Source organism: Acyrthosiphon pisum, chromosome A3 (assembly GCF_005508785.2).
Source record: "Acyrthosiphon pisum isolate AL4f chromosome A3, pea_aphid_22Mar2018_4r6ur, whole genome shotgun sequence".
In the NCBI taxonomy this organism is placed as follows: Eukaryota; Metazoa; Arthropoda; class Insecta; order Hemiptera; family Aphididae; genus Acyrthosiphon; species Acyrthosiphon pisum.
Genome location: NC_042496.1, coordinates 16,355,029 through 16,382,591, shown reverse-complemented (window position 1 = coordinate 16,382,591; position 27,563 = coordinate 16,355,029). Strand labels below are relative to the sequence as shown.

The following is a 27,563-nucleotide window of genomic DNA, read 5'->3' as shown; positions in this document are numbered from 1 at the left end:
TTGTATAAATTAACACAAAGGTAAATAGTTTAACATTCTCATTTACAACTGATTAATATGCTTTTAGTATATTTGTAACAGAATAAGTACATTCAGGCATACCAGTTGGTAGAAATTATAACAGGCAGAGAGTAACAAATTGTTATAGAATCTTGTTGGTATTTGTCAAACATCCTAAACAATGTTTAAGCACCAACTTAGTGATAATTATTTTGTGATACTCCCTCCGACAGATTAAACACATTGAGCACACAGTATATAATAATACCTCAGCCCTTAGATATTAATTAATTACTACCTCTGAACTGCGATATTTATTATAAACTCTTCAACTACCCCAAACTGTCACCAACACGCACCTACTTGGCTATATATATCGTCCATTTTCTTCCGAGATGCTTCGATCCACTTCAATACAATAATTAAAATATTTTTTGCTCTTAACAAATAAACATTAAATTTCCTATTTTATCATTTCCATACGCATGTTTTGTCATTACGTTCTTAAATATTAATATTTTCCAAATTAATGTGATAACCGTTTATCCGTCGAATTAATGTAATGTGACAAAAAGTTCAAATAAAAGAAAATACGTCCACGAACAATCTTTTTTTTTTAAATACGAACATTATACGTGCGCATATTCACCGTTGTCCACCGCACATACGATCGTCTGTGCTCGTGTGTGTTATGATTGTTGTTGATGCCGCATAGACTCGATATTATAATATAATATATTTTTGTCTTCTCCGCAGTGGTTTTTTTTTTTTTGGCGGGAGAGAGTGAGGGGGGGGATCGCGTCTACTATTGACGCCGCCGCCGCGCCGACTCCCACCTCCACGGCCGAATCTCGCGGGAATAACGACGAATTTTTTTCAATTTTTTTCCCTCGCCGTTTTCTAGGTTATCGACGTTTGCGTTTTTTTTTGCCTCCTTCCGCGCGCATTCAAAACGAGATTAACGGGCGGCCCAGTGTTATTACGTGTGTGCGCGGCAAGGTCAAGCTGCCGTTATAGTCGTCGTAGCGTAGTGACCAGTCGGCCGCGCGTTCAGGTGCCCCGCGGCGGTGGCCGGCCGCGCACATGTGCAGCGGCCGACCGTCTCGCGCGCGCGCTCGAATTTCATTTAGTAACAACACTAATGATAATAGCAGATAAACTGCGCGTTTACAAAGTGCTCGAGTCAAGTGTAGTACGGGTTTTCCGGTTGAGCTCACGGTCGTTATGGGCCATATACTGCTGCTGGAGGTCCGTTTCGTCTCGGTAAATTATTGTTTTTTTTTTCTCTTCAGATTATCGGTAGGAGAGAGAGAGAGAGAGGGATAGAGAGAGACCTGAGAAAGCCGAGTGGAGTGTGTGTCGATGAATTTGGCCCCGGGGTCCAGAGGATCGCTGCAAATACTTTTCGACGAAACGGATCTCGGCCCAAATGTCAAACACTTTTGACGGGGCCCGGGAATAGTACGGTAATAATAATATTGTATTACAGCCACTCACAACGATTGTAATATTTAAATATATTATAATAGTAAAATGTATGCGATAACACTCGTCGTTATTCATTGATAGAATATTATAATGTACTATAACACCCACTCTTGTAGTAATCATAATCAATGATAATACGCATACAATCTATAGATAGGTAATAATGATAATAATTTTAATAACTGATATAAATATTTAGGTATAGTACGAAGGCGACGACAATTCGCACCACCACGAGAACCATAACACTAGTCGGGCGTTATAACGCGCTCATATTATTATTGTCCGTTTCATCTAGGGTTCACTTCCAAATACGTTTTTACATTTTGATTTTATCGTGGACGGGCTTAAGAAAAAAAAAAAACGGAAACAGAGCTTCTTCACAACGTATTTATTGTCGCTGGCCTCTGGATTTAATTGAAAGTATATTGTTGTTATATATATATACTTATTTATTGTATGGTATGGTTAAGTATACACACACACACATACCCGCTCGTTGACGCTGAACGAGAAGTGCGCAAAAAAACGAAAAAAAAAATGCCAAAATCGCCCGGACGCACTAAAATATGTCACTTTGGGTACGACCCAAAGAGCGTAAGTCGTATTATACTCGTGTATGTGTGTGCATAAACTACACGGACACTGGGCAGTAATGGTGGAGTTGTTGTATTTTTTTCTTATTTTTTACGTTGAACAAGCTCGTCGAGGGGTGAACGACAGGAAGTTGACACACCAGCACTTCCGGAACCGACTGAAAGGTTCGTGAGCTGCTAGGGTATTTATGTGCACGCACCCCTTCCCCCGCACCGCTCGCGTACTTATTTGATGACGCTGAACTCGCAATGTAATCGATTTTTCTTCTTTCCTATATTTAATAAAAATTCGTTTCTTTCGTTCGTTTATACGTAATATAATATAGTAATAATGGTAAAAACAAAATTGGATTACCGTCATAATTCTGACTATTTTTCTACGGTTTCGACTGTTTACGCGCGGATCACGTTCCCGTGGAACTTCCACTACCGTAGAAATGTCTCCTCCCTCCAATAAAAAATGGATAAAATGTATACATTCTTAAAAATATTTACATCAACATAAATATAAACCAAACGCATATAATATATTTCTGGACTAGATATTTTTGTCAAAAACTAATTAACTTACTTATTATTACGTATGAGAGAAATTTAATAATTTACGATCCAATGCTATAATAGTATAAATTATGTACCTATATTGTGTTAATGTGTTATATACATAATACGTCTGAACGTCATATAATTATTATACAACCTTTATTGATTTCAACCTATGTTTATATTTTATTATGTATAATAAATTTATAATGTATGGCTTATAGGTACGAATATGAATCATTGTAGGTATAAATTTGTAAATTTTATAGTGTTATTGCACAAAAATAATAGTTCGTAAGAAATTAACAAGCACCGATTTTCACAAGTCTTTTAAATTTTTAACTACAGAAAAAAATTATAATAAAAATGTATGTGTATATTAGGTACTTACTAAATTAATTTATTCTGTGTTATTTTTTAAAAATAAAATCGATGAAAAAATGTGTACAAAAATCCGAAAACTAAAACGTCTCCTCTGTGAAATTTGGTATTATTTGCTGAAACTTTGGGCATCATACTTTTCGATAAGTCGTGCACGACATGTTTCCATACCACTCAATTAATATATGCATGCATATAAATCGCGTACACGCAAGTCGATTGTCGATACATAATAATATTGTGTGTACTGGCGAGTGGCTAATAATCATTTTACATTTCCCGTACACACACATTACACTATACATTTTATGATAATTCATATTATAAATAGGTACGTAAAAAGCATGCAATAGGTACGCACTCTAATTATTGTCTCGAAAGTCGGAAGCGGCAGCCATTGCGATATATACCAACATACAGGGCGGCCCACCGCGATTTACCGTTTTCCCATTTGATCAATGCGCAGGAAAACGGAAAATAATACAACCACTCCGTATTATATTACCTACGATAGGTGCTGTGAGCAAGTCTATTATAGGTGTTATTATTTTCAATTCGCAATAACAGTACGTATATTATAATTTGCTGTAGGTGCCTATATTATATTATAGTGCTTACATATTATTATCACACATAGACCCGGTACCACGGTATTACCACATTGTGAGCACGACATGTACCTATGGTTCCCATACGGCGCCTATAGCTGCGTGCGGTATTTGGCAACGGCGAGGGTTTCATTACGATTATACTTTTGACGACGTTTCGATTACAAATTACCAGTTTAAATGATGTCCGTGTGAAAGTCGCGGCGTTTTCGTATTCTTTCCACTGACGGACACTCGTCGATTATTCGGTCACCTGCGCATGCGGACCTGTCGATTATGTCCAAATCACGCGCATCTGATTTAATCACAACTGTAATGTTGTACACACATTTTTCTTATACAATATATGCTGATGATGTATATATATATATGTTGATGTTCAATCGTTTTTGATTATTCTGATAACGATTTTCTTTTGTCCAAACGGTTTAGTGATAGCATAATAATAATCGTATTTTGTTCGTGACAATATTGTTTAAAAATATTCCGGAATCCGGATCTGCAGCAGCTATTTACTGGTATAAAATGTAATCGCTATAATAATTCATATATTATCATAATAATATAATAATATGTAATGCATAATGTGTGAATATAATAATATATAAGAAACGCTGGTATAGTCGTAAAAAACTTGATACGAAAAACGTCGATAAAAATCTTGGATTATTATTTGTTTTTTATACGTGTAATATTGTGCGCATTCGACTGCACGAGCCCAAACGTTAATTATTACAAATAAATTTCGTTTATTATATCAACGATATACGCGTCGTTTACGATGCCGTTCATTCGGGCAAAACACTTATTGGTTCGTATCTGGTTGTGACGGCGGCATCGAACCGAAAGAATTTTTTTAGAAAATAAATAAATGGGTGAATACTATATAGGTAGGTATAGGTATCACACCGCCGTCGTAATTTAAAACAGTATATAGCATGTGCCATATCCCATATCACCGTAATAGTGTCTCTGTGACACCGAAACACATCAATAGATTTAAATGCATATTTTCAAAAGTTATTTAAAAGAGAATTTCAATTTAATGGCGCAAACGTCTTATACACTATCGTTGAAAAAATGGCATTTAGATAAATAAATTTGTGACGAAGATTAGGGTGAGGGACATAATATGGTATTATTTAATAAAAAAAACTCGTGCCCTCGATAGAGCAATCTCTTCATCATCTCGTTTCAGATATTTTAAACGTTTGTTCGGTCACGTTCAAATCACAATATTTTACAAAGTTATATTTTTCCGACATACCTCTACAATACATGTTGAGAAAAACATTAATTCCCCGACTTTGTTACCGACTCTTTAAGTGTATATGTTTTATAAAATATAATGTACCTATACAGATAATCAGAACAAAGTGTTGCGATTCTCTATCGGTGCAACTCACCTCGTCAATTATATAAATATATAAATAGGTGTAGCAGCATTATATTATATTTACAGCAAACAATTGAACGTATTTGGAGTTTGTATACCAATTAAGTTATATTATTGATATCAACGTACATTATATATATCAACGCGTACGAAAGGTACCAGGCACATATTATTACTGTGTCTAATAAATATATAATATGATTGTATCTAAACACTATATCTTCTTGTCAGTGTCGTATTTACGATTATCTTTTGGGGAATTATGAGCATTACAAGCACTGGGATATTTCCCTATGCTCTGTTATTATTTTAGGTTAACCTAAAATTGCGTTCTCTAGCTAAAACGGATATCAATCAAAAAAGCTGAATAATATATTTTAAGTACTATAAATTATTAATTAAGTACCTATATATACTACCAGAACAAAAAAAATGCGATATCCATTATTTGGGATTTTTACGGATATATAGTGCCCGCGGCGCAATCGAGTATTCAGTATAAAAATATGAAATACGACCTGCGTGCGATGTCCGACTCGACCGCGGTCATCGATGGTTGCCTACTGCAGGTTTGGTTCGCCTCTCCTCACCAATTATAACCCCCCGAGACGTTTACACGGGGCACCTACATGCTATTGTCATAACAATATGGGTGTAACGGACATGTCATAGGTTCATACCGGGTTACTGGTTAGACGCCGGGACCAATGCGCGTCCGTCGATTTTCGGGCGGAGAATCGCTCGTTCGCGGAATGCGACGATGATCTATCTGCAGTTACAGCGCACACGCAAACACGCGCGGCAGACGCTGTCGGAATACGAACGAGCGAGCGAGTAATAATATTATTATTATTATACGATAATATTATAATATTATTACGTTATAATGGAACGCGCGCGAGCGTGTTTTATTATATCGTCTTCGGATGCGTCGTAGACAAATGACCCTCGGCGTGTGTTTTTATTTTATTCACCTCTCCTAATGGACCCAACCGGTACGATAACTATACGCATACGCATATACCCGTTCCGGAATTATTGTCTTTTCTGTTATTTTTTTTTTTTATTTTTGTTAATTATATCGGCTCGATTTTAAATCGGGAATTCCTGGCGCTTTCAGCTCTCCAAAAAAAAAAATAAATAATAATAATATATACCTGTACACATACACTTTTACATATACCTATATGTATGCTTGCCATTAGTATCAGAATATAGCTGCAGTGGCTAGCAGTCGTCTTCGACGCCGTTTCTTCTATAATAATATGACACGATAGTGTTATTTCTGTTTTATATTTTTTTATTTATATTTATTTTTTTTTTTACCGTTTTTGCTCTGTTACGATCGGTCGTCGTCGCAACTACACATGATGGGCCCGATCCGGTTTTTCGTACGACTACCTGTATGACGTGAATCGCGTGCTGCATTCTTGGGCGAGACGGGTGCTGTCAAAAAAGTTTGATGCTTACTGCGAATATAGCATGACAATAGACAACAAGACGTATTATTGTGAAAACTGAACGAGGTTTGCGAAAATCAACAGTATTAATCGTCGTGGGTCACGTTCGTTTTTCGATGCTATTTGGACGATTTATTAAAAATGAATAATCTCGTTCCGGCCAAGAATGTACGTGAATTGACATTTTCGAAAGCCGTATACCATCTACGTACATAAATCGTGCGACTATAAGTGATCAATCGTGATTATATTATTACGACTCGCGTTTATTATTCATTCGAAACATGATTAAATTTGTATACTTATACCATATAAATATATCGAGTTTTCACGATCAGTCTTATTACTTTGAGGAATTGTAAAATTATTATAATAATATAATATAATATGTCATAGTACGTGATACTCAGCTTTAATACTTGTTTGGGTAAAACTGTAAAAGTATAAGGGATGTTTTGTGATCCTCGTGTACATATCGTATTTGTTTGTACAATAATTGTATTGTTTTGTTATAAAGTCGTTATTATTGTTGTTGTATAAGAACTTTTTTGAGCAGTTTGTCGTCGAATTAAACTATCTTCACTTCTTGTCGTCGTATATTCGGTAGCACATAACAAATCGCACAATAATATCTCTCTAGCCTCTATTGTGATTATTGCAAAAACAGTATAATATTACAATTATAATTGGTTCATATACTCAACAACTCTCTATATCATATTAATATTATATTTGGAACTTAAGTAACTTTTATCCGACGCAATATTCGAAAACGATGAAAATATGCGAACTAATTTAATAAGTTATGTACATGAAAATCGCGAGGGAAGAAGCCACCTAAATATAGTACTAGTTACCTTTAAATATACATCTAAATATTTATTTAAAAATTAAAATCTGATAATATATTGTGCCTTTGATAAGAATAGGAATGTATGTTTGTTAAGAAATTACAAGTAAATAGTGAAAACCGTATGCGTGGTGAAAATGAAAACTGTGCATTTCCCGCGACGATGGCTGACTCGATGAGGCTAGGTGGCGGCATACGATTGTAATGTATGTAATGGTATTCTTACCACGAAACGTTCTGGATGCAATTCCGTGATCATGAGGGGGGGTTGAGATTTTGGGATTTTTTCATCCCGTTTCCGCCAGAGAAGGGTAAATTATCATCGTAACGTGTTCATGAGTTTTGAATGTCGAGTGTTGAGTATGTGTGTGTTGCAATGAAACCCATTGACGGCCAGGTAAGCGTACAGGTGCTATAGCTGCTGCGAACGGCTAATAAAAACAACAGATAAAAGGTTATAATTACGTTATTATTATTGCTGGAACGCGAGCGTAGACCATTACATACGTACACCATATACTTTCTGACATCCCGTTCTGTTGGGATTCCGTTCTGTTATTACTGTTATTACGACGAAGACGACGGTCCGGACCAGATAAAGACGTGGGAGAGTAACATCTAAAAAAACATACGCACACACACACACACATATGTATATATATATATATATGTGTATTTTAACTAATAAATAATAAAAGGACTAAATAATTAGAAGGTATGCGCACCGACGTAATAGGAGAATAAAAACATAAAAACGACAGTAAATTGTCTACATGTATCTAGATAAGTATAATATCCCGGTGTGATAATTGATTATTAGCTGCAGTTTGTAAAACCAAAGTAATCCACGCATTGTTCTCGTAATACTATTATTTAGGTCACTCTGATGCTAAAGGGTACTAAAAATAATAAATATTGTATTTTCAAAAGGACGTATTTATCGTTATTGTTGTTATTATAATGGATACGCACTGAATTCCGCCCCCGATTACGTCTCTAGGAGCGTTCAAGTACATTTTTGAAAACCTCAAATTATATGGGTTTTATTTTACGGACTCGAGCAGTGGGTTCGGTCAAAACTGAAATCGAAACGATATATAGTTAATGGTATTTCAATAAGTATATATCCCGTTCAGAGGTTGAGAAAATAAAAAAGGTAATGCAATAGTATCGTTATTAGTAATTATGAGACGTAAAACAGATTTTTTTGCCAGATAGTAGGTAGATAACTCTAGAAATTCACTTCAATTCAACTTATAATTATAATAATAAAAATTCGTCTTTTAACAGTACAACATTCAGAACCTATACTCAGTACTGAATGTAACTATGTCTACCCCCATGTAAAGTATAAATAAAACTATACGCTTTTAGCCTATATAGTCGTTGTCGGTGTGGAATTTTGCGGTATTTATGTTCATGGTTTTTACTTGATACACATATTACATATTACGTCGAAATTGTAAAATTTGTATTTTACGTCAAAATATGCGTTTGATCAGATACGTCATAGGTTATACCAATAGTCATATTTGCAGGTATGTACTATGTACATTATAATATTATGGTATAGCTATGTTTTGGTTGTCAAACATCGTCGACGGGTTGAGTTGATCCGTTTTATCAAAAGTTCCCCAAAAACGTTACGCGCAGACGATGTCTAAAGGTTTCATTGTCCGCGTGGGGGTGGGACGGTTGGACTACCAGGAAGTTTGACTTCCGGTGACTGTAGGGGATCGTTTCGATTTATCATTTGTCATCCCTTCAAAATCGTATTATGAATCCGTATAAAAGTTTCATTCGCGACAATGGAACGAATTTGTTTTTATTATTTTTTTTTTTTATCCGTAGTATGCATTATACACGATATACATACCGCACTAAACCGACATTTGGGAATCGACAGAGAAATACGTTAACGAAATGACCAGATTAGCCGGGTAGGTCGATATATATATATAAATCGGCGAAACTTTTCGAATTTTTACCCTGCACTACACACGTATAATGTATAAACGATGCACAATGCACATATATATATGTGTGTGTTTATATCGAAACGTACCGTCTATCTCCGTCACACTGTTCAATCAAAGGGATCGCAAGATGTTTGTTTTTATTTATTCCGCTGACGATGTACGGTCTAGGTCATCAATCACGACCGTTTTCGCGTTCCGCTCGGCTGACTAAAATATTGCTTTCCACAAAATGAGCGCGTGCAAACGTCGTCGTTGGGATCTATATACATATCGTTGATTTATATATTGTTTACCGCCGCCACTGAGCAGAAGGAAACGCTTAAACTTTGTGTCGAGATCCCGCGGAGAAAACGCGCCCAGTCACAATGTTTGTTGTTGGACGTCACTGTCGATTATTTATTTATTTTTTTTTTTTATTGAGCTTAAGCCCGGAAACTATGGCCATTAGCTGTTTTTGTTTGTAGGGGGGGGGGGAGAGGAATGGTCGGCTGAAAGACGTCTGTTTGTGTGACAAGGATTTGTAGCTAAAAATCACGGAGGTGGTCACCCATCCGGGAGCTAGCAACACTCACCGATACGTACACTCAGAAAATGTCCGCAGTTGAGAGTACAGACCGCGCCACATCAAGCCACCAGCAATATCGATTTGGTACCTACTAAATTGACTATAATTAGCTATTATTTTTTGCATTATTTATTTTATTAATTTAAATGTAATATAAATTATTGTTGGTCAATATCATGTTCAAGGGCACTGGATCAGGAGGAAAAATCCGGGGAAGTTACCCGAGGTGCTGATCATAATGTGGTGACAATTTCAAATTATATGAAATAAAATTAATCAAACAAAAATGTGAAAATTTTTCTATTACATTTTAATTTTCTTCAAATAAATTTAATTCTTTATGATTTCGCACTCGTGATAAATTATGTGTTCGCAAAGTATTCGGCACAATCGCGGTAATTTTGAACGAGCATAATAGACCACCGATCCGTTGACGAATATATACCTTATCGCTGAGTATCGCACGCCGCCCAAGGTTCAACGGACTCAATTCAAATATACTAAGATAATAAATTGGACTCAAGTAAAACACCTAAAAGTAGCCTGGAGACTCATTTCAATGTTATCCAAATTGTGTCATGAATAGACGTATAGTATGTAATACTGTATAATATAATATGCCTTTTGATTTTTCAATAAATTTAACACGTCTTAGTTCAGCTTAAGAATTGTTATGTTTATCAGTTTATATAATATATTATAGTATAAATACTTGCACATTTTTTTTTTTGAAAATCTTCCCTTTGTTCGTTTAAAAACTCTGATTCCAATAAACGTTCAAATCCTGTTTTACAAATAGCATGGAAATGTTACGATCTACGACTAAAAAACGTCGTGTACCTACGACCTTGCCATTTGAACGGGCCCCACATTGTGCAATATGGTGAACACTTACCAATTTATATTAGTGGTCTTAACATACATTTTAACCGAGTGTTACTTTGATGTTAACGTACTATTATTGTTGAGACGATTATCGAATTATATACGAGATCGGGTGAGAACGCATCGGCGTAATCGACCTCGTGTAATCGAGGGTAATCGACCGAATCGGTCGTGTCTGTTTATATATTATTATAGGTACGCGTGGGTGAGGCTGATGGGCGCATAGTACGCGTCTTACAAAAAATATTACATACATACCTATATATTATCCGTATCATTTTCGTCCGATTCGACCCGCGGTGCACGTGGTGCGCGTAACCGTGTTCGTGGTATGTTGCTGGTATGCGGTATAGCCGTATGATATATATATATAAGTTAAATACACATGGCCCCACCCAGACGGTGCAAAACACTACAACAAAATATACAATACAATATCTTGTAAGCGCGCGTACGGCGGTACTTCAGTAGTACCTAACCTACAGGCGGGCTTGTTTATGTACATAATATATTATAATAACTTATATAGATGAGTATTGGGACATTGCAGAGTCGACGGGTATAAAAGGCCGCTAAATTTATTATTGTGTTTCGAAGTAAAAACGTCTCCGAGGGGGTGGTCGGGCGCACCCTGCTTTATGGACGATGAGACGAAGAGACAATCGTCGTCCGCATTATATATATGAAGGTAACCGGCCAACCTCCTGTGGTGACCCGACAATCCTTCACCGTCCTAATTGGATTGGTAAAAGTCGGAAAAATTCCGAGACGCATCAGCTCGTGATGGGAGGGCCCCCATCCCCATGAGCGTTAATTTCTGAAATTGGCGAACGCGCGTGGGGGTGCCACACGTAATAAAATCATCACTACGTGTGTACATGTATATATATACCTATATTATGTAGTCGGTGGTAGATGATAATAATATAATGGTCTGTTTTTTTTTTTTACTATTTATTTTAGTTTTTTTTTTTCCGTTCTCGTTATTATGATTATCGTGTTGTTTGTTCTTCTCGGACGGTAAAAAAAAAACTCAAATATATATATATATATATATTATATATACCTACACGATTGGGCCGCGTGTGTGGTGTACCTTGGTACGACTACGATGATGAGACAAAAGGTCCGGGGGAGGAGGGGGGGTACTCATTAATAACGATGTCAGGGTAACATATTTCGCCGGTCCCGTGTTATTATATATATTACCGCACCGGTAGATACCACTCGGGCACGCGGTTGTTATATTATTATCATCGTCGTCGTCGTCATTATTATTATTATTATTATATATAAAGTCATCGGGTTTTTGACGGCGGCGGTGGCGGCCGGTCGTGGCGGGCGGCAAAAACGAATTAAGTGATAACCCCCGGGATTGGTCGTAACTGGACGCCGCCGCCGATTGTGGACCACCGCCGAAGTAGATGGTCCGGTATATGCACCTATATACCCCTCCGCCCGACCCACCCCTCAACTGAGCCGACACGCCCGCGATGACGACCACACGAACAACAAAGGATGTTCGGTAAAATAAAAAAAAATTTAAAACACACGAACGTCGGCGGCGTCCTCGTCGTCGTGGGTTTTCGTGTTACGATTGTTTGATAAATGAATTATAATGCATAAACATTACACACACACACATATAATACAATATATTATTAATATATTGTGTTTGTGTATAATATTATACCAATTTCTCGTTAAGTAACATATTATAAATATAACATAATATTGTGTCGATCGTATTTATATGGAATTTACATACACATTATTATATTACTACACGCATTAACATTATCCGGTGGGTTTCTTTCGTGGTCGGGCCCGCAGTGGTCGACACGAAAACGACTATATTTCGATTACCGTAAAACAAATATTTATATTGTGTTCAATTATTATAATATATTATATACGTGCCCGATCATCGACGGAGAGACATATCTAGTAGAACTTTAACCGGAATAATTATATTATTTAATTTACAAGCATTTCATAAACGTGCTCGAGAGTAGTATATAATTTATATAGGACAGATAATAATACTACTACACCCGCAGTCTATAATAATGATATTTTGTATCGACGAAACCAACGAATTTGTTTTTCCTTTTCGTACGACCAACGATCTGAGTTTGTGACGCACTACATATATATAGAGATCTTCAGGTTTCAATACTTCTGTTTTGAAGTGAGTAAAGCGTTTTTGTTTATATGTCTACAGAATTTAAGTGTATATTATATTCGCTGCGTTTCACAAATGGTATACGTTGGACTCAGACAACAACAAATTGACATGATGCTGCTTACTGACGGACTGGCAGCATTTAGTTGCCTATAAAACGTATATCGCATTGCTTCCATAGTATAATAAAATCATTTAATATAATAAGTTTTTCTAAAGTAATAAAGTAAGAGAGTTGTAATTAATAGTAAAAAAGCAAACGGAAAGTCTATGAGCGATTTCACCTCCTACCCATCGATATTGGGCTATATAGCTATATAGGCTATATATATATAATATATATATATTGGGTGGAGAAATTTGAAACGAATTCATTTTCCCGACGAAACTCATTATCATTCGTCAGAGATGCAAACGCTAGATCTTTTTATTACAATAGGAAAATGGTTTTAATTGAAAATGTTATTTATAAACGTCATTGAGAATGGCTTTCGAATTCGAGACTTCTCTATTGACAACTGTGTCTCATTTGTTCCTATTATTACTTATACATATATATATATATATTATACTACAGCTGGCCAACAGCCAGTATAGAGAACGTAATAAACAATCATTTTGAAAATGTTTACTCGGTAATGACATTGCTGTGGGCTAATAATGAAATAGAGAATATAATAAATTGTGCGTGAAGTATCTAAGAAAAATACCTGTCTAGGAACGGTTTGATTAAATTTATGTGATAGGTAATACAGAGGTGAATTATACAATTATTTATTATATTTATTCATTCAACTGTAGGAAATCAATGGCACAGATTTTTATGGACATACAAGTTAACATATCCTAATAACATATTCATATATGTATGTACGATAATTGGTATTTTTGACTATAAAAGAATTTTTAACTCTTGCAGGATATCGAGTGAAGTGATAAAAGTTTTATGAATTGAGCAATAAATATAAATAAATTATAATACGATGTTTTCGGTTGCGCATAAGCAGTAAATAATACTCACTTCATTATTAATATACCTACTCAGAATATTGTGCGCGTATGGGGCGATAAACTATTATAATATTTATTGCTGATCTACGTAAACCGAGTTGTCGATAATTATATTATTTTTGGTTGGAGCGAGATAAACAGGTGCAGTTTCGTCATTATGCAAAAAAAAAAGAAAAGCGCGCCGTTCACCTCGTAAAAGTTATCATATTACCATAAGTCTGATTCGTGGTCGCAATAATACGGTAGCTAGATCAGCCGGCGAGATCCGTTAATTTATTCATGCGCATGCACGTTTGTGCTCACGTTGAAGTGACTTCACGATATTATTTTACACCAAATACGACGACACAAATCGTCACGATTTAAGTCTGTTTAAGGGCTTTTTGTATACCATATAGATCATTACAACTCAGTAGAGCGCGTCCATGACTATTATTATAATATATATTATTTATTTTTTCATATATTACTATATGCACACAAGTCCTTTCGTCTGTCAATTTATATAACACATACAAGTTTCATCGATACTAATATGTTATATGCTCGATATAAACAATATCAAAATAATAATACAATACGTGAGCTCGCCCGGCCCTCGATGTGCGTTAGGTATATCCTTGTCCTCGGTTTATATGCAAACGTATTTCCGGTAAATCAATATTTGAAAAGAATATCATCGGCTGCCGTCTCGAAATGTAGACTGCACTATAATAGATTTGTTTTATTTTAATCAGACTACACTACGCGTATTATACAAAAGTGAAATAATATTTAAAGTTCGTTCCGAAATAGATAGATACACAATGTGTCGCGTGTAAATGTACCGTGTCGATAATGAATATTATGAAGAGTTATCACGACAATATAATAATAATATTATGTTATTTATTTATTACGTGCACAATGCACATTATAGTTGCACGAACAATATCTTTCTGTCTGCGAATTTATTATAGTTTCGTTAAACACATCAGCCACCACCTTCGAAAGTGACGCGAATAGTTTATATTCGATATACGTGAAGAATATAGGAATTTCTATCTCGTTTTAATTGATGATCGCATTTGCCAAGTATTATCAATTATACATACAGGGTGATTCACCAAGCATGCTGACCCTCATTTTATCCTTAAGTGTCAAACTTATATAAATCCAGATTTTTGAATTATATCATTGAAAAGAGCACACTTTTACGTTTACAAAATTGTATGTAATTTAAAACGAAAGCGTGCCTTTAAAAATATCATGATGGTAGAAACATTTTTTTAAGTTCTATTTTACTGTTTATTTTTATTTGTAAAATATATAATAACCCTAACTGTTGTAAAAATATTGGTGTAGCCAATTCGATCAGTTAGTTATGAATAAGACCTACCTATATTATGTGTATTGAGGATAAATGATAATAGGTTTGAGACTTTAAAATATGAAATAGATACTGTGAATATTGGCCACTTATAGCATATCCATATAGTACGTTTTTATCACGGTACGCATATTGTATATTATTATAACTTGAAACTGCTTTTCGAAAATCAGAATTTCAACAGACGCACAAAGGGAAAAACGGGGTCGAGCGTACTCGGCGAATCACCCTGTGCACGTTATATCATTATAATATTGTTATATTATACACGCGCACGCTGCGTACGATGAGTTGTAAATTATGCGGCGGTGGGCGAATCGCCGAAATAAAAGCTTTGGTGGGGGAGGGGGGGTGAGGAGGACTAAAAAATACCGAAAACCGCGTCCGTGAGCGGTAGGTACGCATAAACAACGGCGGACGTCAATCCTCGAGAGCGGAAAAAAATCTCTGTTCGCAGATTATCGGGGCGGACGTACACTGAACAGAGGCCCCATCGGACCGGTGCCAGGAAATTTATTGCGACTAATCCGTTTCGGGTACACGGCCGTCGAGCCACGAATTTATATACACTGTATTATATACATGTGTACACTATCATATTGTGTGTATCACTGTTACGCTGTTATCAGTGGCGTATAATATACATATATATATATATATATATTATCATTTCAGGCGACATAAATTTATTATATGCGCCGACTGTTATTGGATTTAAGGGCGCCGAGACCGCGCCCGACGCATCGCGTATATATTGTTCCATTGTAAACTTTCGATTGTTGTCCGACAAAGCAGCTCGTGCAAGTATAATATTACTATAGTACTATAATGACGCGTGTATATTATGCTTAGGTAAGTTTTGTTTTTGAGTCGCTTAATGTACAATCGATCCGCCGACGACCGAGCAGTCTTCGATGGTCGAAATAATTTGCGTCATCCTGCACAGCGTTTTTGAATAATATATTTATTTAATTTAATTATTTTTTTAAAATATTTTATATTTTCGATTTTTCTTTTGATTATTTCATTTTATCTTCTAATAATTTTCCCACGCGAGAATGGGGTTTTTCACAGAAAAATAATATATCTACGAATCGAGATTCATAACACTGTTATTATTAATATTTAACTACTAAAAGAGTTTCGGGAAAGGAGCGACTAACATATTATGGATGACACCGCACGACGGTTACCAAATCATTAGTACGACACTGATTTATAAATACTATACTACTCTACCTACCTAAAACACTTGTTATGCGCAAAAAGATAATCAGTATAATAATATTATATATGTTTGATAATCTTATCTGGCCGCGTCTATTATAGTGATCATATATTATATAGTCATATAATATTATATTATATACATTGCGTCAAACATGAAAATATTACAGTAAATCTCACTTAATAAGATTCGCACGTCGTGTAATTGGCCAGACGGAGGCTGTGCATATGACATGGCCGGGGTTATGTAAATAATTTGCCACGAAACGTACATTATATTATATATTATTACTATGTGCGGTATATAATATGTGTACAGGGGGTTCAGAAATCCACACGTCGGAATCGTAAAATAATAATATTATACACTCACGAAAGAAACGCCATAGCTGTGCATACCTATAATGTCGTACGTATTATATATTATAGTGATTATTATGAAATGTGTTAGAAATATATTATACACGCAAAATAATATATTATTAAAATATATCTACGTGCAAACAGTTGAACGTTGGATGAGATGACCACTTTTTGTAATACTCGTCCATAAAATAAAATATGGTGTTTGCAGTTATATAATAATACGTAAATGTACCTCTGTATGTATTACAATGATATGGCTACATGCGAAATGTTTCGCTGTCGTTTCGGCGACGAGAATCACAATTTCCGATCACCCACCCTCCGAACGCATCCGCACCAAAGATGCGAAGACGCATATTACTATAATGGCATATGTCTACGTAATATATTATCATTATACGTTTGGAAATACTTACTAAGTAATGTGGTTTGTGTTACAGGTTACGCCGAAAGCTGCGTAAACGAAGGCGAAATAGTAAACGTTCTCACCATCAAGAACATGATGTGCTACACGTGCATGTGCAAAGTGAGTACCTACATACAATATATTATGTTACAATATCATTTAGTATAATATTTTTATATCGAATATTTTTTTTTTTTTAATATTGAATATTATTATAATCTATATTATGTGGACGAATCGATATAATATATTGAAATACATAGGTATAATGGCATTAGCTGGCGACGTAGGTATAATTTTCTGCACGGCAATATACGCGCTTATAATAATTCAACAACGATATATTAATAATAATAACGGAGCTCGCGCGGTGAAAGTTCCATTTCTCAAAACTGGGTTACACTACCTTGCCCAAAGCACTGTGCGCGGATAACCCGTCCGGAATCCGCCGGCGTCACCGCTGCTGCTGCTGCTGCCACCGCCGTTTTGCCCACCCGGTCACCCAAGTCTTTAGCGTTGTACTACACGCGCGTGCATATTATATAGGTTAGGCTAGGTACCTAACCTGTTGATTATAATTATTGCACTTTGAATTTTATCTGTCCGCGTGTGTGTTCATTACTAGACTATCCATATGACAGGAAATCGTATCCGTATAATAATAATATTATGCATGCACATCGAACACGATAGGTACCTACATAGAATATTATGTTCGTAACGTGTCATCATTATTTGGCAATAACATGCCGAATATTTGGAACATATGACCTTGAATTAAAGTTAGGATTTCGTGGAACCTAAATTCAATAACGGTCTTTAAATCCACATCTCATGACAGTTTTATGTGACGACTACTCATCAAGAGTGCAGTAAGGGAAACACAACTTGCATATTTTTAAATTACGACCACTACTTCAGATTCAGAGTTTAAAACATATTCATCATCACTATGTCTAACGAGAGTTGAAAATTAATAATGTAAATAAATGTCTACATCAATAATTGTACAAATCTGTTTACAGGAAAATATTAACTAGTATTATAGGTACCTAGTTACCAAGTTACTTGTTACCTGTCATAGGAATCGAATGGAAGCAAATACAATATCCAGATTATTATTTTAATATTTTTATTGATAATCATGCATATTAATATCCCTTACTACTCGTTGCATGATAACTAGTCCACAATATTAATAAAAATGCACTCACCGAACGTTCAATGAAAAGATATTATAATAAATGTGCACGAATCGTTTAATATTATATATTAATTGTGTTGAAAATATTTAGTGTTGCACAGTTGTAGTTGTATAGTCAATATAACGAACCGAATAATTTTTTGCAACTTCTGTCGGCGCTCGATAATACGCTATATTATTATAGCTAGGATATGTCTATTCAATAGGCCTATTATATTGCCATATTATTTAGATACAATATTATCTAGTTCGCAACTATAGTTGGAAAAAATATTTTGCCCACAAAACTTCCAAAACGGTCCAAGCGATACGCTTAAAATAATATTCTCTTTATCGCATCGTAACATTAAATTATTTGACTTATAGATTCCCTTCGGAAATATCATTAATGGTTCTTAACATTTTAATATGGTCATAAAATAACGATATACTTACTTGAATTAATATTAATATTTATTATACTAATTTTATACACGTTTTAATTAGGAGAATAAGTAATTTATTGCTCAGGTGAACCTTATATTATATATATTATGCAGTATGTACATAAAAAAATATATAATACCTACTCGTCGATAAAATATCAATGTTATAATAATATATGTATACTAACGTATAAATTAAATGCTATAATATTATGTATTTCGCATTACATATTATTATATTAACATCTCATTGCTGGTTTCGTAAGTCATACCAATGGGTACGAACTTCTTACAAATATTATAATTTATTATTATCATTATTATTATTATTATTATTATTATTATTATTATTATTATTATTATTATTATTACTATTAATACGTTCCAATTGAAATACATATTATTAATAATAATAAATAATAATCTAATACGTATAATAACGCGACTCAGAGACACGCGATACGGCAGTCTTGCGGTATGATTTGTGGCTTGGTTAATACACCAAAGGCCAAAAACCCACGTACCTATGTCGGACTATTTTATAATACATATGTATTATATTATTATGCTGTTGAATTCCGGTAAACACTCTGCACACTAAATCACTAAATACACTAATCGTTTTTTACGGATTATATCGTGCGAGTTACACAATAATAATCGACTACCTACTTATATATAATATGCACGCGTTATACAGCCGACGAGTGCTTTAAACGGTACATATCGATCGTTGCTATGATAACTGCATAGTAATTTGGTGTGATACCATTATTATTGTTGAATAGCGTTCCACATCAATTGAGCTGCCGTACTTGTGCTTAGTAATTATATGTACTTGTACGATGCGGATACTATTAGGAGTGAAAGTTGATTAATATATATCATCAATACACATATAGTCGATTGATGTGTTGTAATATACCACCGCCGAAACTATCCGATTTTTGGAGAACGCGACGATTGTCTCAAAACATTTTGACTTTTCGGTGACGGTGTGGATTTAACGTTATATTAAATACGATGTATTTATACTTTATACATATACTATATATACTTATATAAATAGTTTATCGAAAATTGTGCAGATTTTTGGACGTCGCCTGCGACGTGGCCAAAAATCAAAATGTAATCCATATCGATACAACGTGCGGACGGTTATGTTTCTTTGCAAATGCCAAGGCTGTATAGTGCATTAAACTCGTTTTATACGCGACCGTTCTCAGCGAATTATCGTCGTCGCACTATCCTCTACAGCTATGCTAGCCATTATTAGTTATTACTGTTTAATAACACCCTCGAGGTTAAATATATTATATTATTATTACTAATAAATGGTAATGAAGTACAGCGTCGTGGTCATAAAAAAAAAAATTGACGAATTTGACGACGTTTTATACCGAAAATCATCAGTTTTCGGGATTGCGTATTTGTGTTTCGGAGCGCGCGTGAAAAAGAAAATAATTCAATTGTCGGTCGTCATTTGCTACGCTCATAAAACGTCGTTACGCGGCTTTGACTTCATACAAAGTTTGTTTCAAACTTTTCAATCAACTTTTGTGTTGACGGACATAAAATGTCGAAAACTCGGATTGTACGTTTACCGATATTGCAGCGAACAAAATATAATATTATATAGATCGTGAATTTCTTTCCGACCATTCGTGGCTGTAACGGCTATATGTAGGACTCGAGTTGATCGGATGCGATTCATATGTTACGATAAAAAAAAAACAATAATAACAATCGTATTTCAAAATGTATAAACTTTCTTTACCGAGCAGTCATGCACATTTAAAAGTAAAAGCAAAACACAAATACCATTAGGTATACATTATAATTATAGTATAGCTGATAATATTTAAAATATAGGTATGTAATTTATACCAATATTAGTAGATTACATTGGTAAAATCCAATATAATCCAAATACCAATATTTAATAATATATTAATAATCGTTTTACACGTCCTATATATGATCAGTTTTACAGTCGATAGAGCAATATGTATACATTGTGTATCGAATAAAATTGATTGCAAAAATTTTAAACATATCATGTTTTGTATCCGCCTTATAAACTATAAACATAAAAAATCTAAATTCAGAAGAGCTAATTTTGTGTCGATAGCATGAATATTATGATATTGAATAGATTAAATATCAAATTTTGTGGTAAGTTAATATTGTCGATATTGAATCTCGCTGGCTTTTAATTATTAGGGCTTTACGATTAAAATATTATCAATACAATATGCTATGGGCTGGGCTCTCGTTAATATTATATTTTAGTTTTGTTTCATAATAAATCAATTCGATCTAATACTAAAGCTAACTACGACACAAAATTGATTTTGTTCAACAGACATTTTCTATTTTGGACTATGTAAGAACGAGACAACTCATGCTGGTTCTATACGTTTTCTTAATGTAACGACCCGTTAAAGAATGTATATTATAATTTATAACTTATGACGCGCATACCTATGCGTTATAATAGTGATGGCAAACGTTCGCGATGTCCGTTCCATACACGTTTTATTACACGACAACATTCGGAGATAATAAATATTTGAAATATAAAAAACAATCGATCTCAAACAGTTGAAACATCCGCACAGGCGATCGACGATTAATCGCGCGCGTTTACTGCGGCGACGCTTCGGGTGTAAGTCCTAAGTATACCTACTAGACAATACCTACTATATTGATAATAAATACGAGTATACAATAATAGTAAAATATCGTTATTTTATTGTTATATCGTATAATATAATATGCACACTATTATAATAATGCATACGGACGAAAGGTGTTATACTATAGGTAGTAGGAAGAGAAATTACAGCAGAGAACACGTTATGCACATAATGTACCTATATATATATATATATATATATATATATATTGTAATATAATATTATATGGGTAGGTACTATTCGATCGACTAATAGACATCATATATGCATATTCTACACACAGCGTATCGTACATACCTGCATGCGTTCTTAAAATCGTATTTGGTTTAACGCGTGTTCATCATCATCGCATCATCGTCATCACTGCCGCTGCATAGCTAGGTATATATTATAATATCATAATATATATGCACAGCTATATTATAATATTATTGTATATTACACGATGGTCGGGCGGGAACGAATATTTAAAAAAAAAATACGAATAATAGCCGAAAACAAAACCGGATACGCGAGCATAACATATTATAGCGAGACGTCTTATCCGTATACTTTGTCGAAACGCCCCGTTTAGACGTCGATTTACGGTTTGTTTTTATAAATATTAATAATTACATTTCCGAGTCGTCCGCTCGTCGTATTACCTATTCGATTCGCTGTTACGTGTTACCTATTATAATATTATGTGCGCAAAGTTCGCGGGGTCCAACGGCCAACGGAGGAATATCATATCTAATTTATATTCACAACAGCCTCCGTTTACGTCTTCTTCTCCTTCGTGTCTCTATCGTCACGGTATCGGATCTTCGACGACGGTGGGTGGTTACGAAACCGATTTACGCGCGAGCCCGACCAGGACTCGTCTCTCGCCGTAGGTCTCTCCCTATCGTCTTACCCGCGCGCGCGTAGTCCACCTAAATAATATTATCATCTCCAAATCCTAATTTCCGGGCTCCATTAAAATATGGACACGATAATAGCTGTAGCATTATTGTGATTACGCTCGTAGATAGGTACGCCGTATACAGCGGCGGGTAAGAAATTCGGGAAAACCCGCGAGTCGAACGGGTTTCGGCCGGTGTGTCCCATAAAAAATTGACTTCCCGACGACGACGACGACGGATCGACCGCGCGAGCATAGGTACACATAGTATACCTATATTATAATAATATTATAACGTGTGTGTGTGTAGTAGAAATTTGTGTGCGCAAAACCAGTTTGGCCGAGAGAAATAAAAAACTTACGTGCCCACTACGCGCCGCACACCCGACAGTCGGCTAGATTGCCGCCGATCCCATCCAACTCGCGGTCCTCTCGCGCCAAACGATCGTCGGCATATTATTTTTCGAATTATTATAACTATTATAATAATATTATTATGTAGTTCCGCCGAACGCGTCTTGTATTATATATTTTTAATAATACGAATACGCTTTTATTATTACGCACTCGCATCATTGATGGGTACCTCTAACTCTACATTTACGCAGCGGTTGATGACCGTTACGGAAAATAATAAAATTAGAATATATTACCTATTATAATAGTATATGTAATGCCATGCGCTTCACGGAAACGAGTACCTACGCGTCGTATTTTAATAATTAATTAATTAATATAGGTATTTGACCAGATATTTTCCACGTGATGATCGGAGTGGGGCTTTTTGTGGACCTGCAGCTGACAATATAATAGGTATATTATAATGATGCGCATGCGCAGTGATTTTTTTTTTTAACGCACCCGACCCCCGAGAGAAATTATTAGTGTCTTGTTCGCGAATATTAAATTACAAATAAAGACTTTTATCAACCACGCGTGTCATAGGAATTCGCAACGATAGAGCTACTTGCTTGAAAAAAAAAAATCTGCTCAGAAAATGGGTGTCTTGTAAACGTTCGTTAAAATATCACTCTGCAGTAGGTATAATAATATACGAGTGCATTTTTTGATTTATCAACCGTGTACGTTAGTGTTCCGCTCCCCTCCCCCCCCCACCACCACCATATCATCAACTGACTGGATTCTTTTGATAAGCATTCGCCGTGTACCCACACCACGGTATATTAATATCTCTCGACCGTATACGCCTCTCATCGTTGTCGTCGTTACTCAGCTACTCGTTATCTCCAGAGATCTCGATCGCGCCCTGACCTGAGCCAGCACAGTCGTTATCGCCGGCGATCGATACTTATACGAACCGGAATTATATTTCTTTATTAAACGCACTGTACGCACACTCACACACACGATGATATACACAATATTATACATTATAATATTCGATGGACCGAAACGATTAAAAACACGGTAGATACGGATTAAAAAATAAAATACGCTACCAGAGTTACGCGCGGATTAGCGGCGTCGAGCGGTTGGGATAATATATCATTATTATTGTTGTTATTATTATATTAAAACGTGATAATACCAATAACAATAATAACTATATCATAATTTCCACAATAAATCCAATTGCCGCAGGAAATGAAGGCATGACGTCGGTCATCGGTCGACTAATTCTAGAATAAATAATTTTTACCTGTTAACTTTAAACATTTGATGGCCGTATGATAATATAATGAATTCATATCGATTATATAATTGTAAAGTTATTATACAAAATATAGATTAACAATTATATAATTTATATTTTTTTCAATTCCAAAATAAAATATTGTACATTTTAATTAATTTGTTTTTCACTAGACTAAGTGAGCGTAGTTGACTGCAGTAATTTTATCCACACAAGTTCCCAAAGTGTTTTAATAAAATATAGGTACAGTTAAAATGTCTTATATTCTGGTAAAAAGTAATACTTGTGTGTTATAAATTATATTATACCTACCTATACATTAATGCTTAGTTTTACAGCCGTGGGCTGTATTCACTAATCAAGTCGTACTTGCAGATTGTCCTAATTGATTGTCATAACAACCCGTAAATAACTGTAACGCAACGAGAAGTGAAAACAATAATGATACATAGTCTGCACTTCCATGCAACTATCAGCAGGTGTACTCCCTCATTTGTACTTTGCCGAAAAACCAAAAACAAAAAAAAAAAAAACGATAGGACACTAAAAAACTTACTGTAATATCGGTAAATCTATAGGTAAATAAATTGCAGTCGGAAATTTTCGATCGCGACCCTCCCCCTCCCCTCGATGTCGGTAAATTTCGCGCGGCACCGGGCCCGGCCGCGGGTCCGAACCGCGCGCGCCTACAGCCCGGCGCCGAATTAATTCGACGTGTCGTTTCGCGGGGAAAAGATGTAATAATATTATAATATTATTATTAAGCGCACGCGTACCGAAGTCCTTTCACCGCGACCGCGGCGCACCCCGTTCGCGCACGCACCTTGCCGCGGTGTAGCCATAGGTACGCAAGGACGCCGCCGCGCGTTTCGCTTTCGACTGAAGGTCGCGTCCGCCGGCCGCTTCTCCCGAAAAGACATAATAGGTACCTAATAATATTATTATATATATTTTTATCATATTAATATTATTCGAGTAAAAAACCGCCGCGATAATAAAAATAATAATATTATAATACAATACATACATATATAATATATACACATGTGTAAATGTACCCCGTTGTGTAGCGCATGTGCGTACGAGTGCGTGTCCGTGAGTGTCGTGTGTAAAGTTATAATAATAAAAATAATATTATTATTATTCCGTCCGGAGAAATGAATATATTTATATAATATTAGGCGGGCGACCTACCCGTACCTGCGATGGATTTTAACACGCGCACGGTAAAAAATATATATACCCACACGCATAGTAATATATTTATTATAATAAACATACTACACGCGCGTAATAACGAAAACGGACACGTGCAGCAGCCTGCGATGATTTAATTACAACGGCGATTTTTTTCGATTTTTTTTTTTTTTATATATATACTGCCGACCGCGATCGCAGCTCAAAAGGTCGCCCCGGGACGCGTCATGACCGCCGCCGAGATGATGTATGTGTACAACTGCTGCAGTTGCACACACGTCACGATAATAATATTATTATACTCGTAATAATATTATAAATTATTATAATGAAAACCGAGCTGCACACCATCGCCGCGTGCGAAACGCAACATAATATTTACCGTTTAAAAATATACTATTCGAGCAATCAGTGCGCTGCGCACCCGCGGCTAGTTCTTCGACGAGTCTATAAAATTGGCCGCCGCAGGTATGTCGATCTGAAGCCAGCACGAACGCGTCGTGTCGGACTTTTAGACGTTCTGGTTGGATTTAAAAATTTTAATGAGTTAGGCTCCTATAATATTGAACATAAATATAAAACCGTACTATAATAAGTACGACTTGGTGAGCAATATAAATTAAAAACGTGATAATAATAATACTGTCGTACACTCGTACATGAATGATTATTGAAGTATAAAAAAATAGCTTAGTCAGAATAACAAATTATCGAAGAACATTTTTGGTTATTTATATACTCAATCGCTTTTACAATGTGGCATAAAAAAAAAAAAAACAATAATATGCAAATGCATTAAACTCACTGTTTTGCTACGGTCAGCCATCATCACTATATTGTAATAGCTTAGTAAGCTTTAAATAAGCTTAATAGCTTATAATATATTATTATATTATATTACGAAATTCACATGAAGCCTGATCGCGCCAAATCTCGTCAGCCCGCGTTTGCCGACCTTTCGGTTTTTTAAAATTGTTTTATTATTGTCGTTTACTGGATAGGGTGACTGTGAACAATGTATACTACGTTGTTAAGAAAACGAGAACAAACACACACTCATTACGGAAAATGTTGTCGTGAATCATCCGGCTTAGGCTATCGCGATTGTGCGTAAATCGCGCGATTAATCAATTATATTATATTATACGCGTACTTCGGATTGCTTTGCGACTACTGCCCCGGTCCGACCGACCGTCGTCGCTGTCGCACCGTTTTATAATAATATAATACGTAACTATAGTATAAAATGTATATATTATGAATACGAGAGAAAAAAAAAATTATAAAATAAATAAATCGAATACCGCGACGGTAGGAAGGTCGCGGTGGCGGCCGCGGCGTCAGAAACGAATTCCAAAAGATCTATATCGTAAATTTTTCCTTATAATTATCGTCAACAGGTATATAGAATATTATACGTGTGAAATGGAATTTATGGTCTCGGCTACGACTTTAATTTCTTCATTTAACCTAAACGCGATTACTATTATTTATATATCTATTATTATTTATTTGTTAATTTATATTTTTTATTTATTACTATTATTTAATAACCGACCACATTAATATAATAATATAAACATCATAATTCATAACCGACCGTATTAATTCACATTGTGATTATTGTGTTTCAGAACGGATTTGTGGAGTGCGTAAAAGACCAGTGCCCCGACGAGCAGGGCTGCTATATGTTGCAGGACGTTTTCGTGGACACAAAAGAATGCTGCAGACGGTGTAAAGGTACGTCGAGTTTGGCTTAAACAAATGTTCGTAATGTATAAGGACCGACTTGTAATAGTTTAATTGTATAGTTCGTTATGATAATCGCAAGGAACGGTGCACTGATACTGTATCAGTTAAAAAAAACTAACTAGAAATATCGAGAACAGCGATAAAAACAATGTTTCACAAAAGTTCGTCGATTATATATAGTGACTAAGTAGACTAACGAATTATTCACAAGTGTTATATAAAGTCGTACAGACAGTATCAACAAACTATCAATTTAGATATTTGATTAAAAGACAATATATAAATAAAATGCAGATAATTTACCTATCTAAATAATATTTATTGGCTAACGTAAGTCCATTACTGATGAGATAGTCATAGTGAATACGCGAGATTATTCAACGAACATTGATTCAATAATATTTTATGCGGTAACCGGTCAAATATCTCTAATA

General features: G+C 35.3%; 1 protein-coding gene and 1 long non-coding RNA gene across 2 annotated transcripts in view; one reads left to right on the top strand and one right to left on the bottom strand.

The window, feature by feature from the left end:
• Window positions 1-27,563, top strand: part of LOC100165439 (BMP-binding endothelial regulator protein) — a 68,474-nt gene that overhangs the window by 28,195 nt on the left and 12,716 nt on the right. The window contains exons 3-4 of the mRNA XM_001942534.5: window positions 17,350-17,435; window positions 27,012-27,117. Coding sequence (XP_001942569.2) covers window positions 17,350-17,435; window positions 27,012-27,117 — 192 coding nt within the window. The remainder of the gene's footprint in view (window positions 1-17,349; window positions 17,436-27,011; window positions 27,118-27,563) is intronic.
• Window positions 6,125-11,718, bottom strand: LOC115034491. The gene is made up of 2 exons (XR_003839848.1): window positions 7,834-11,718; window positions 6,125-7,753 (listed from the first exon to the last, which is right to left on the bottom strand). It is a non-coding gene; the product is annotated as an uncharacterized LOC115034491 (long non-coding RNA).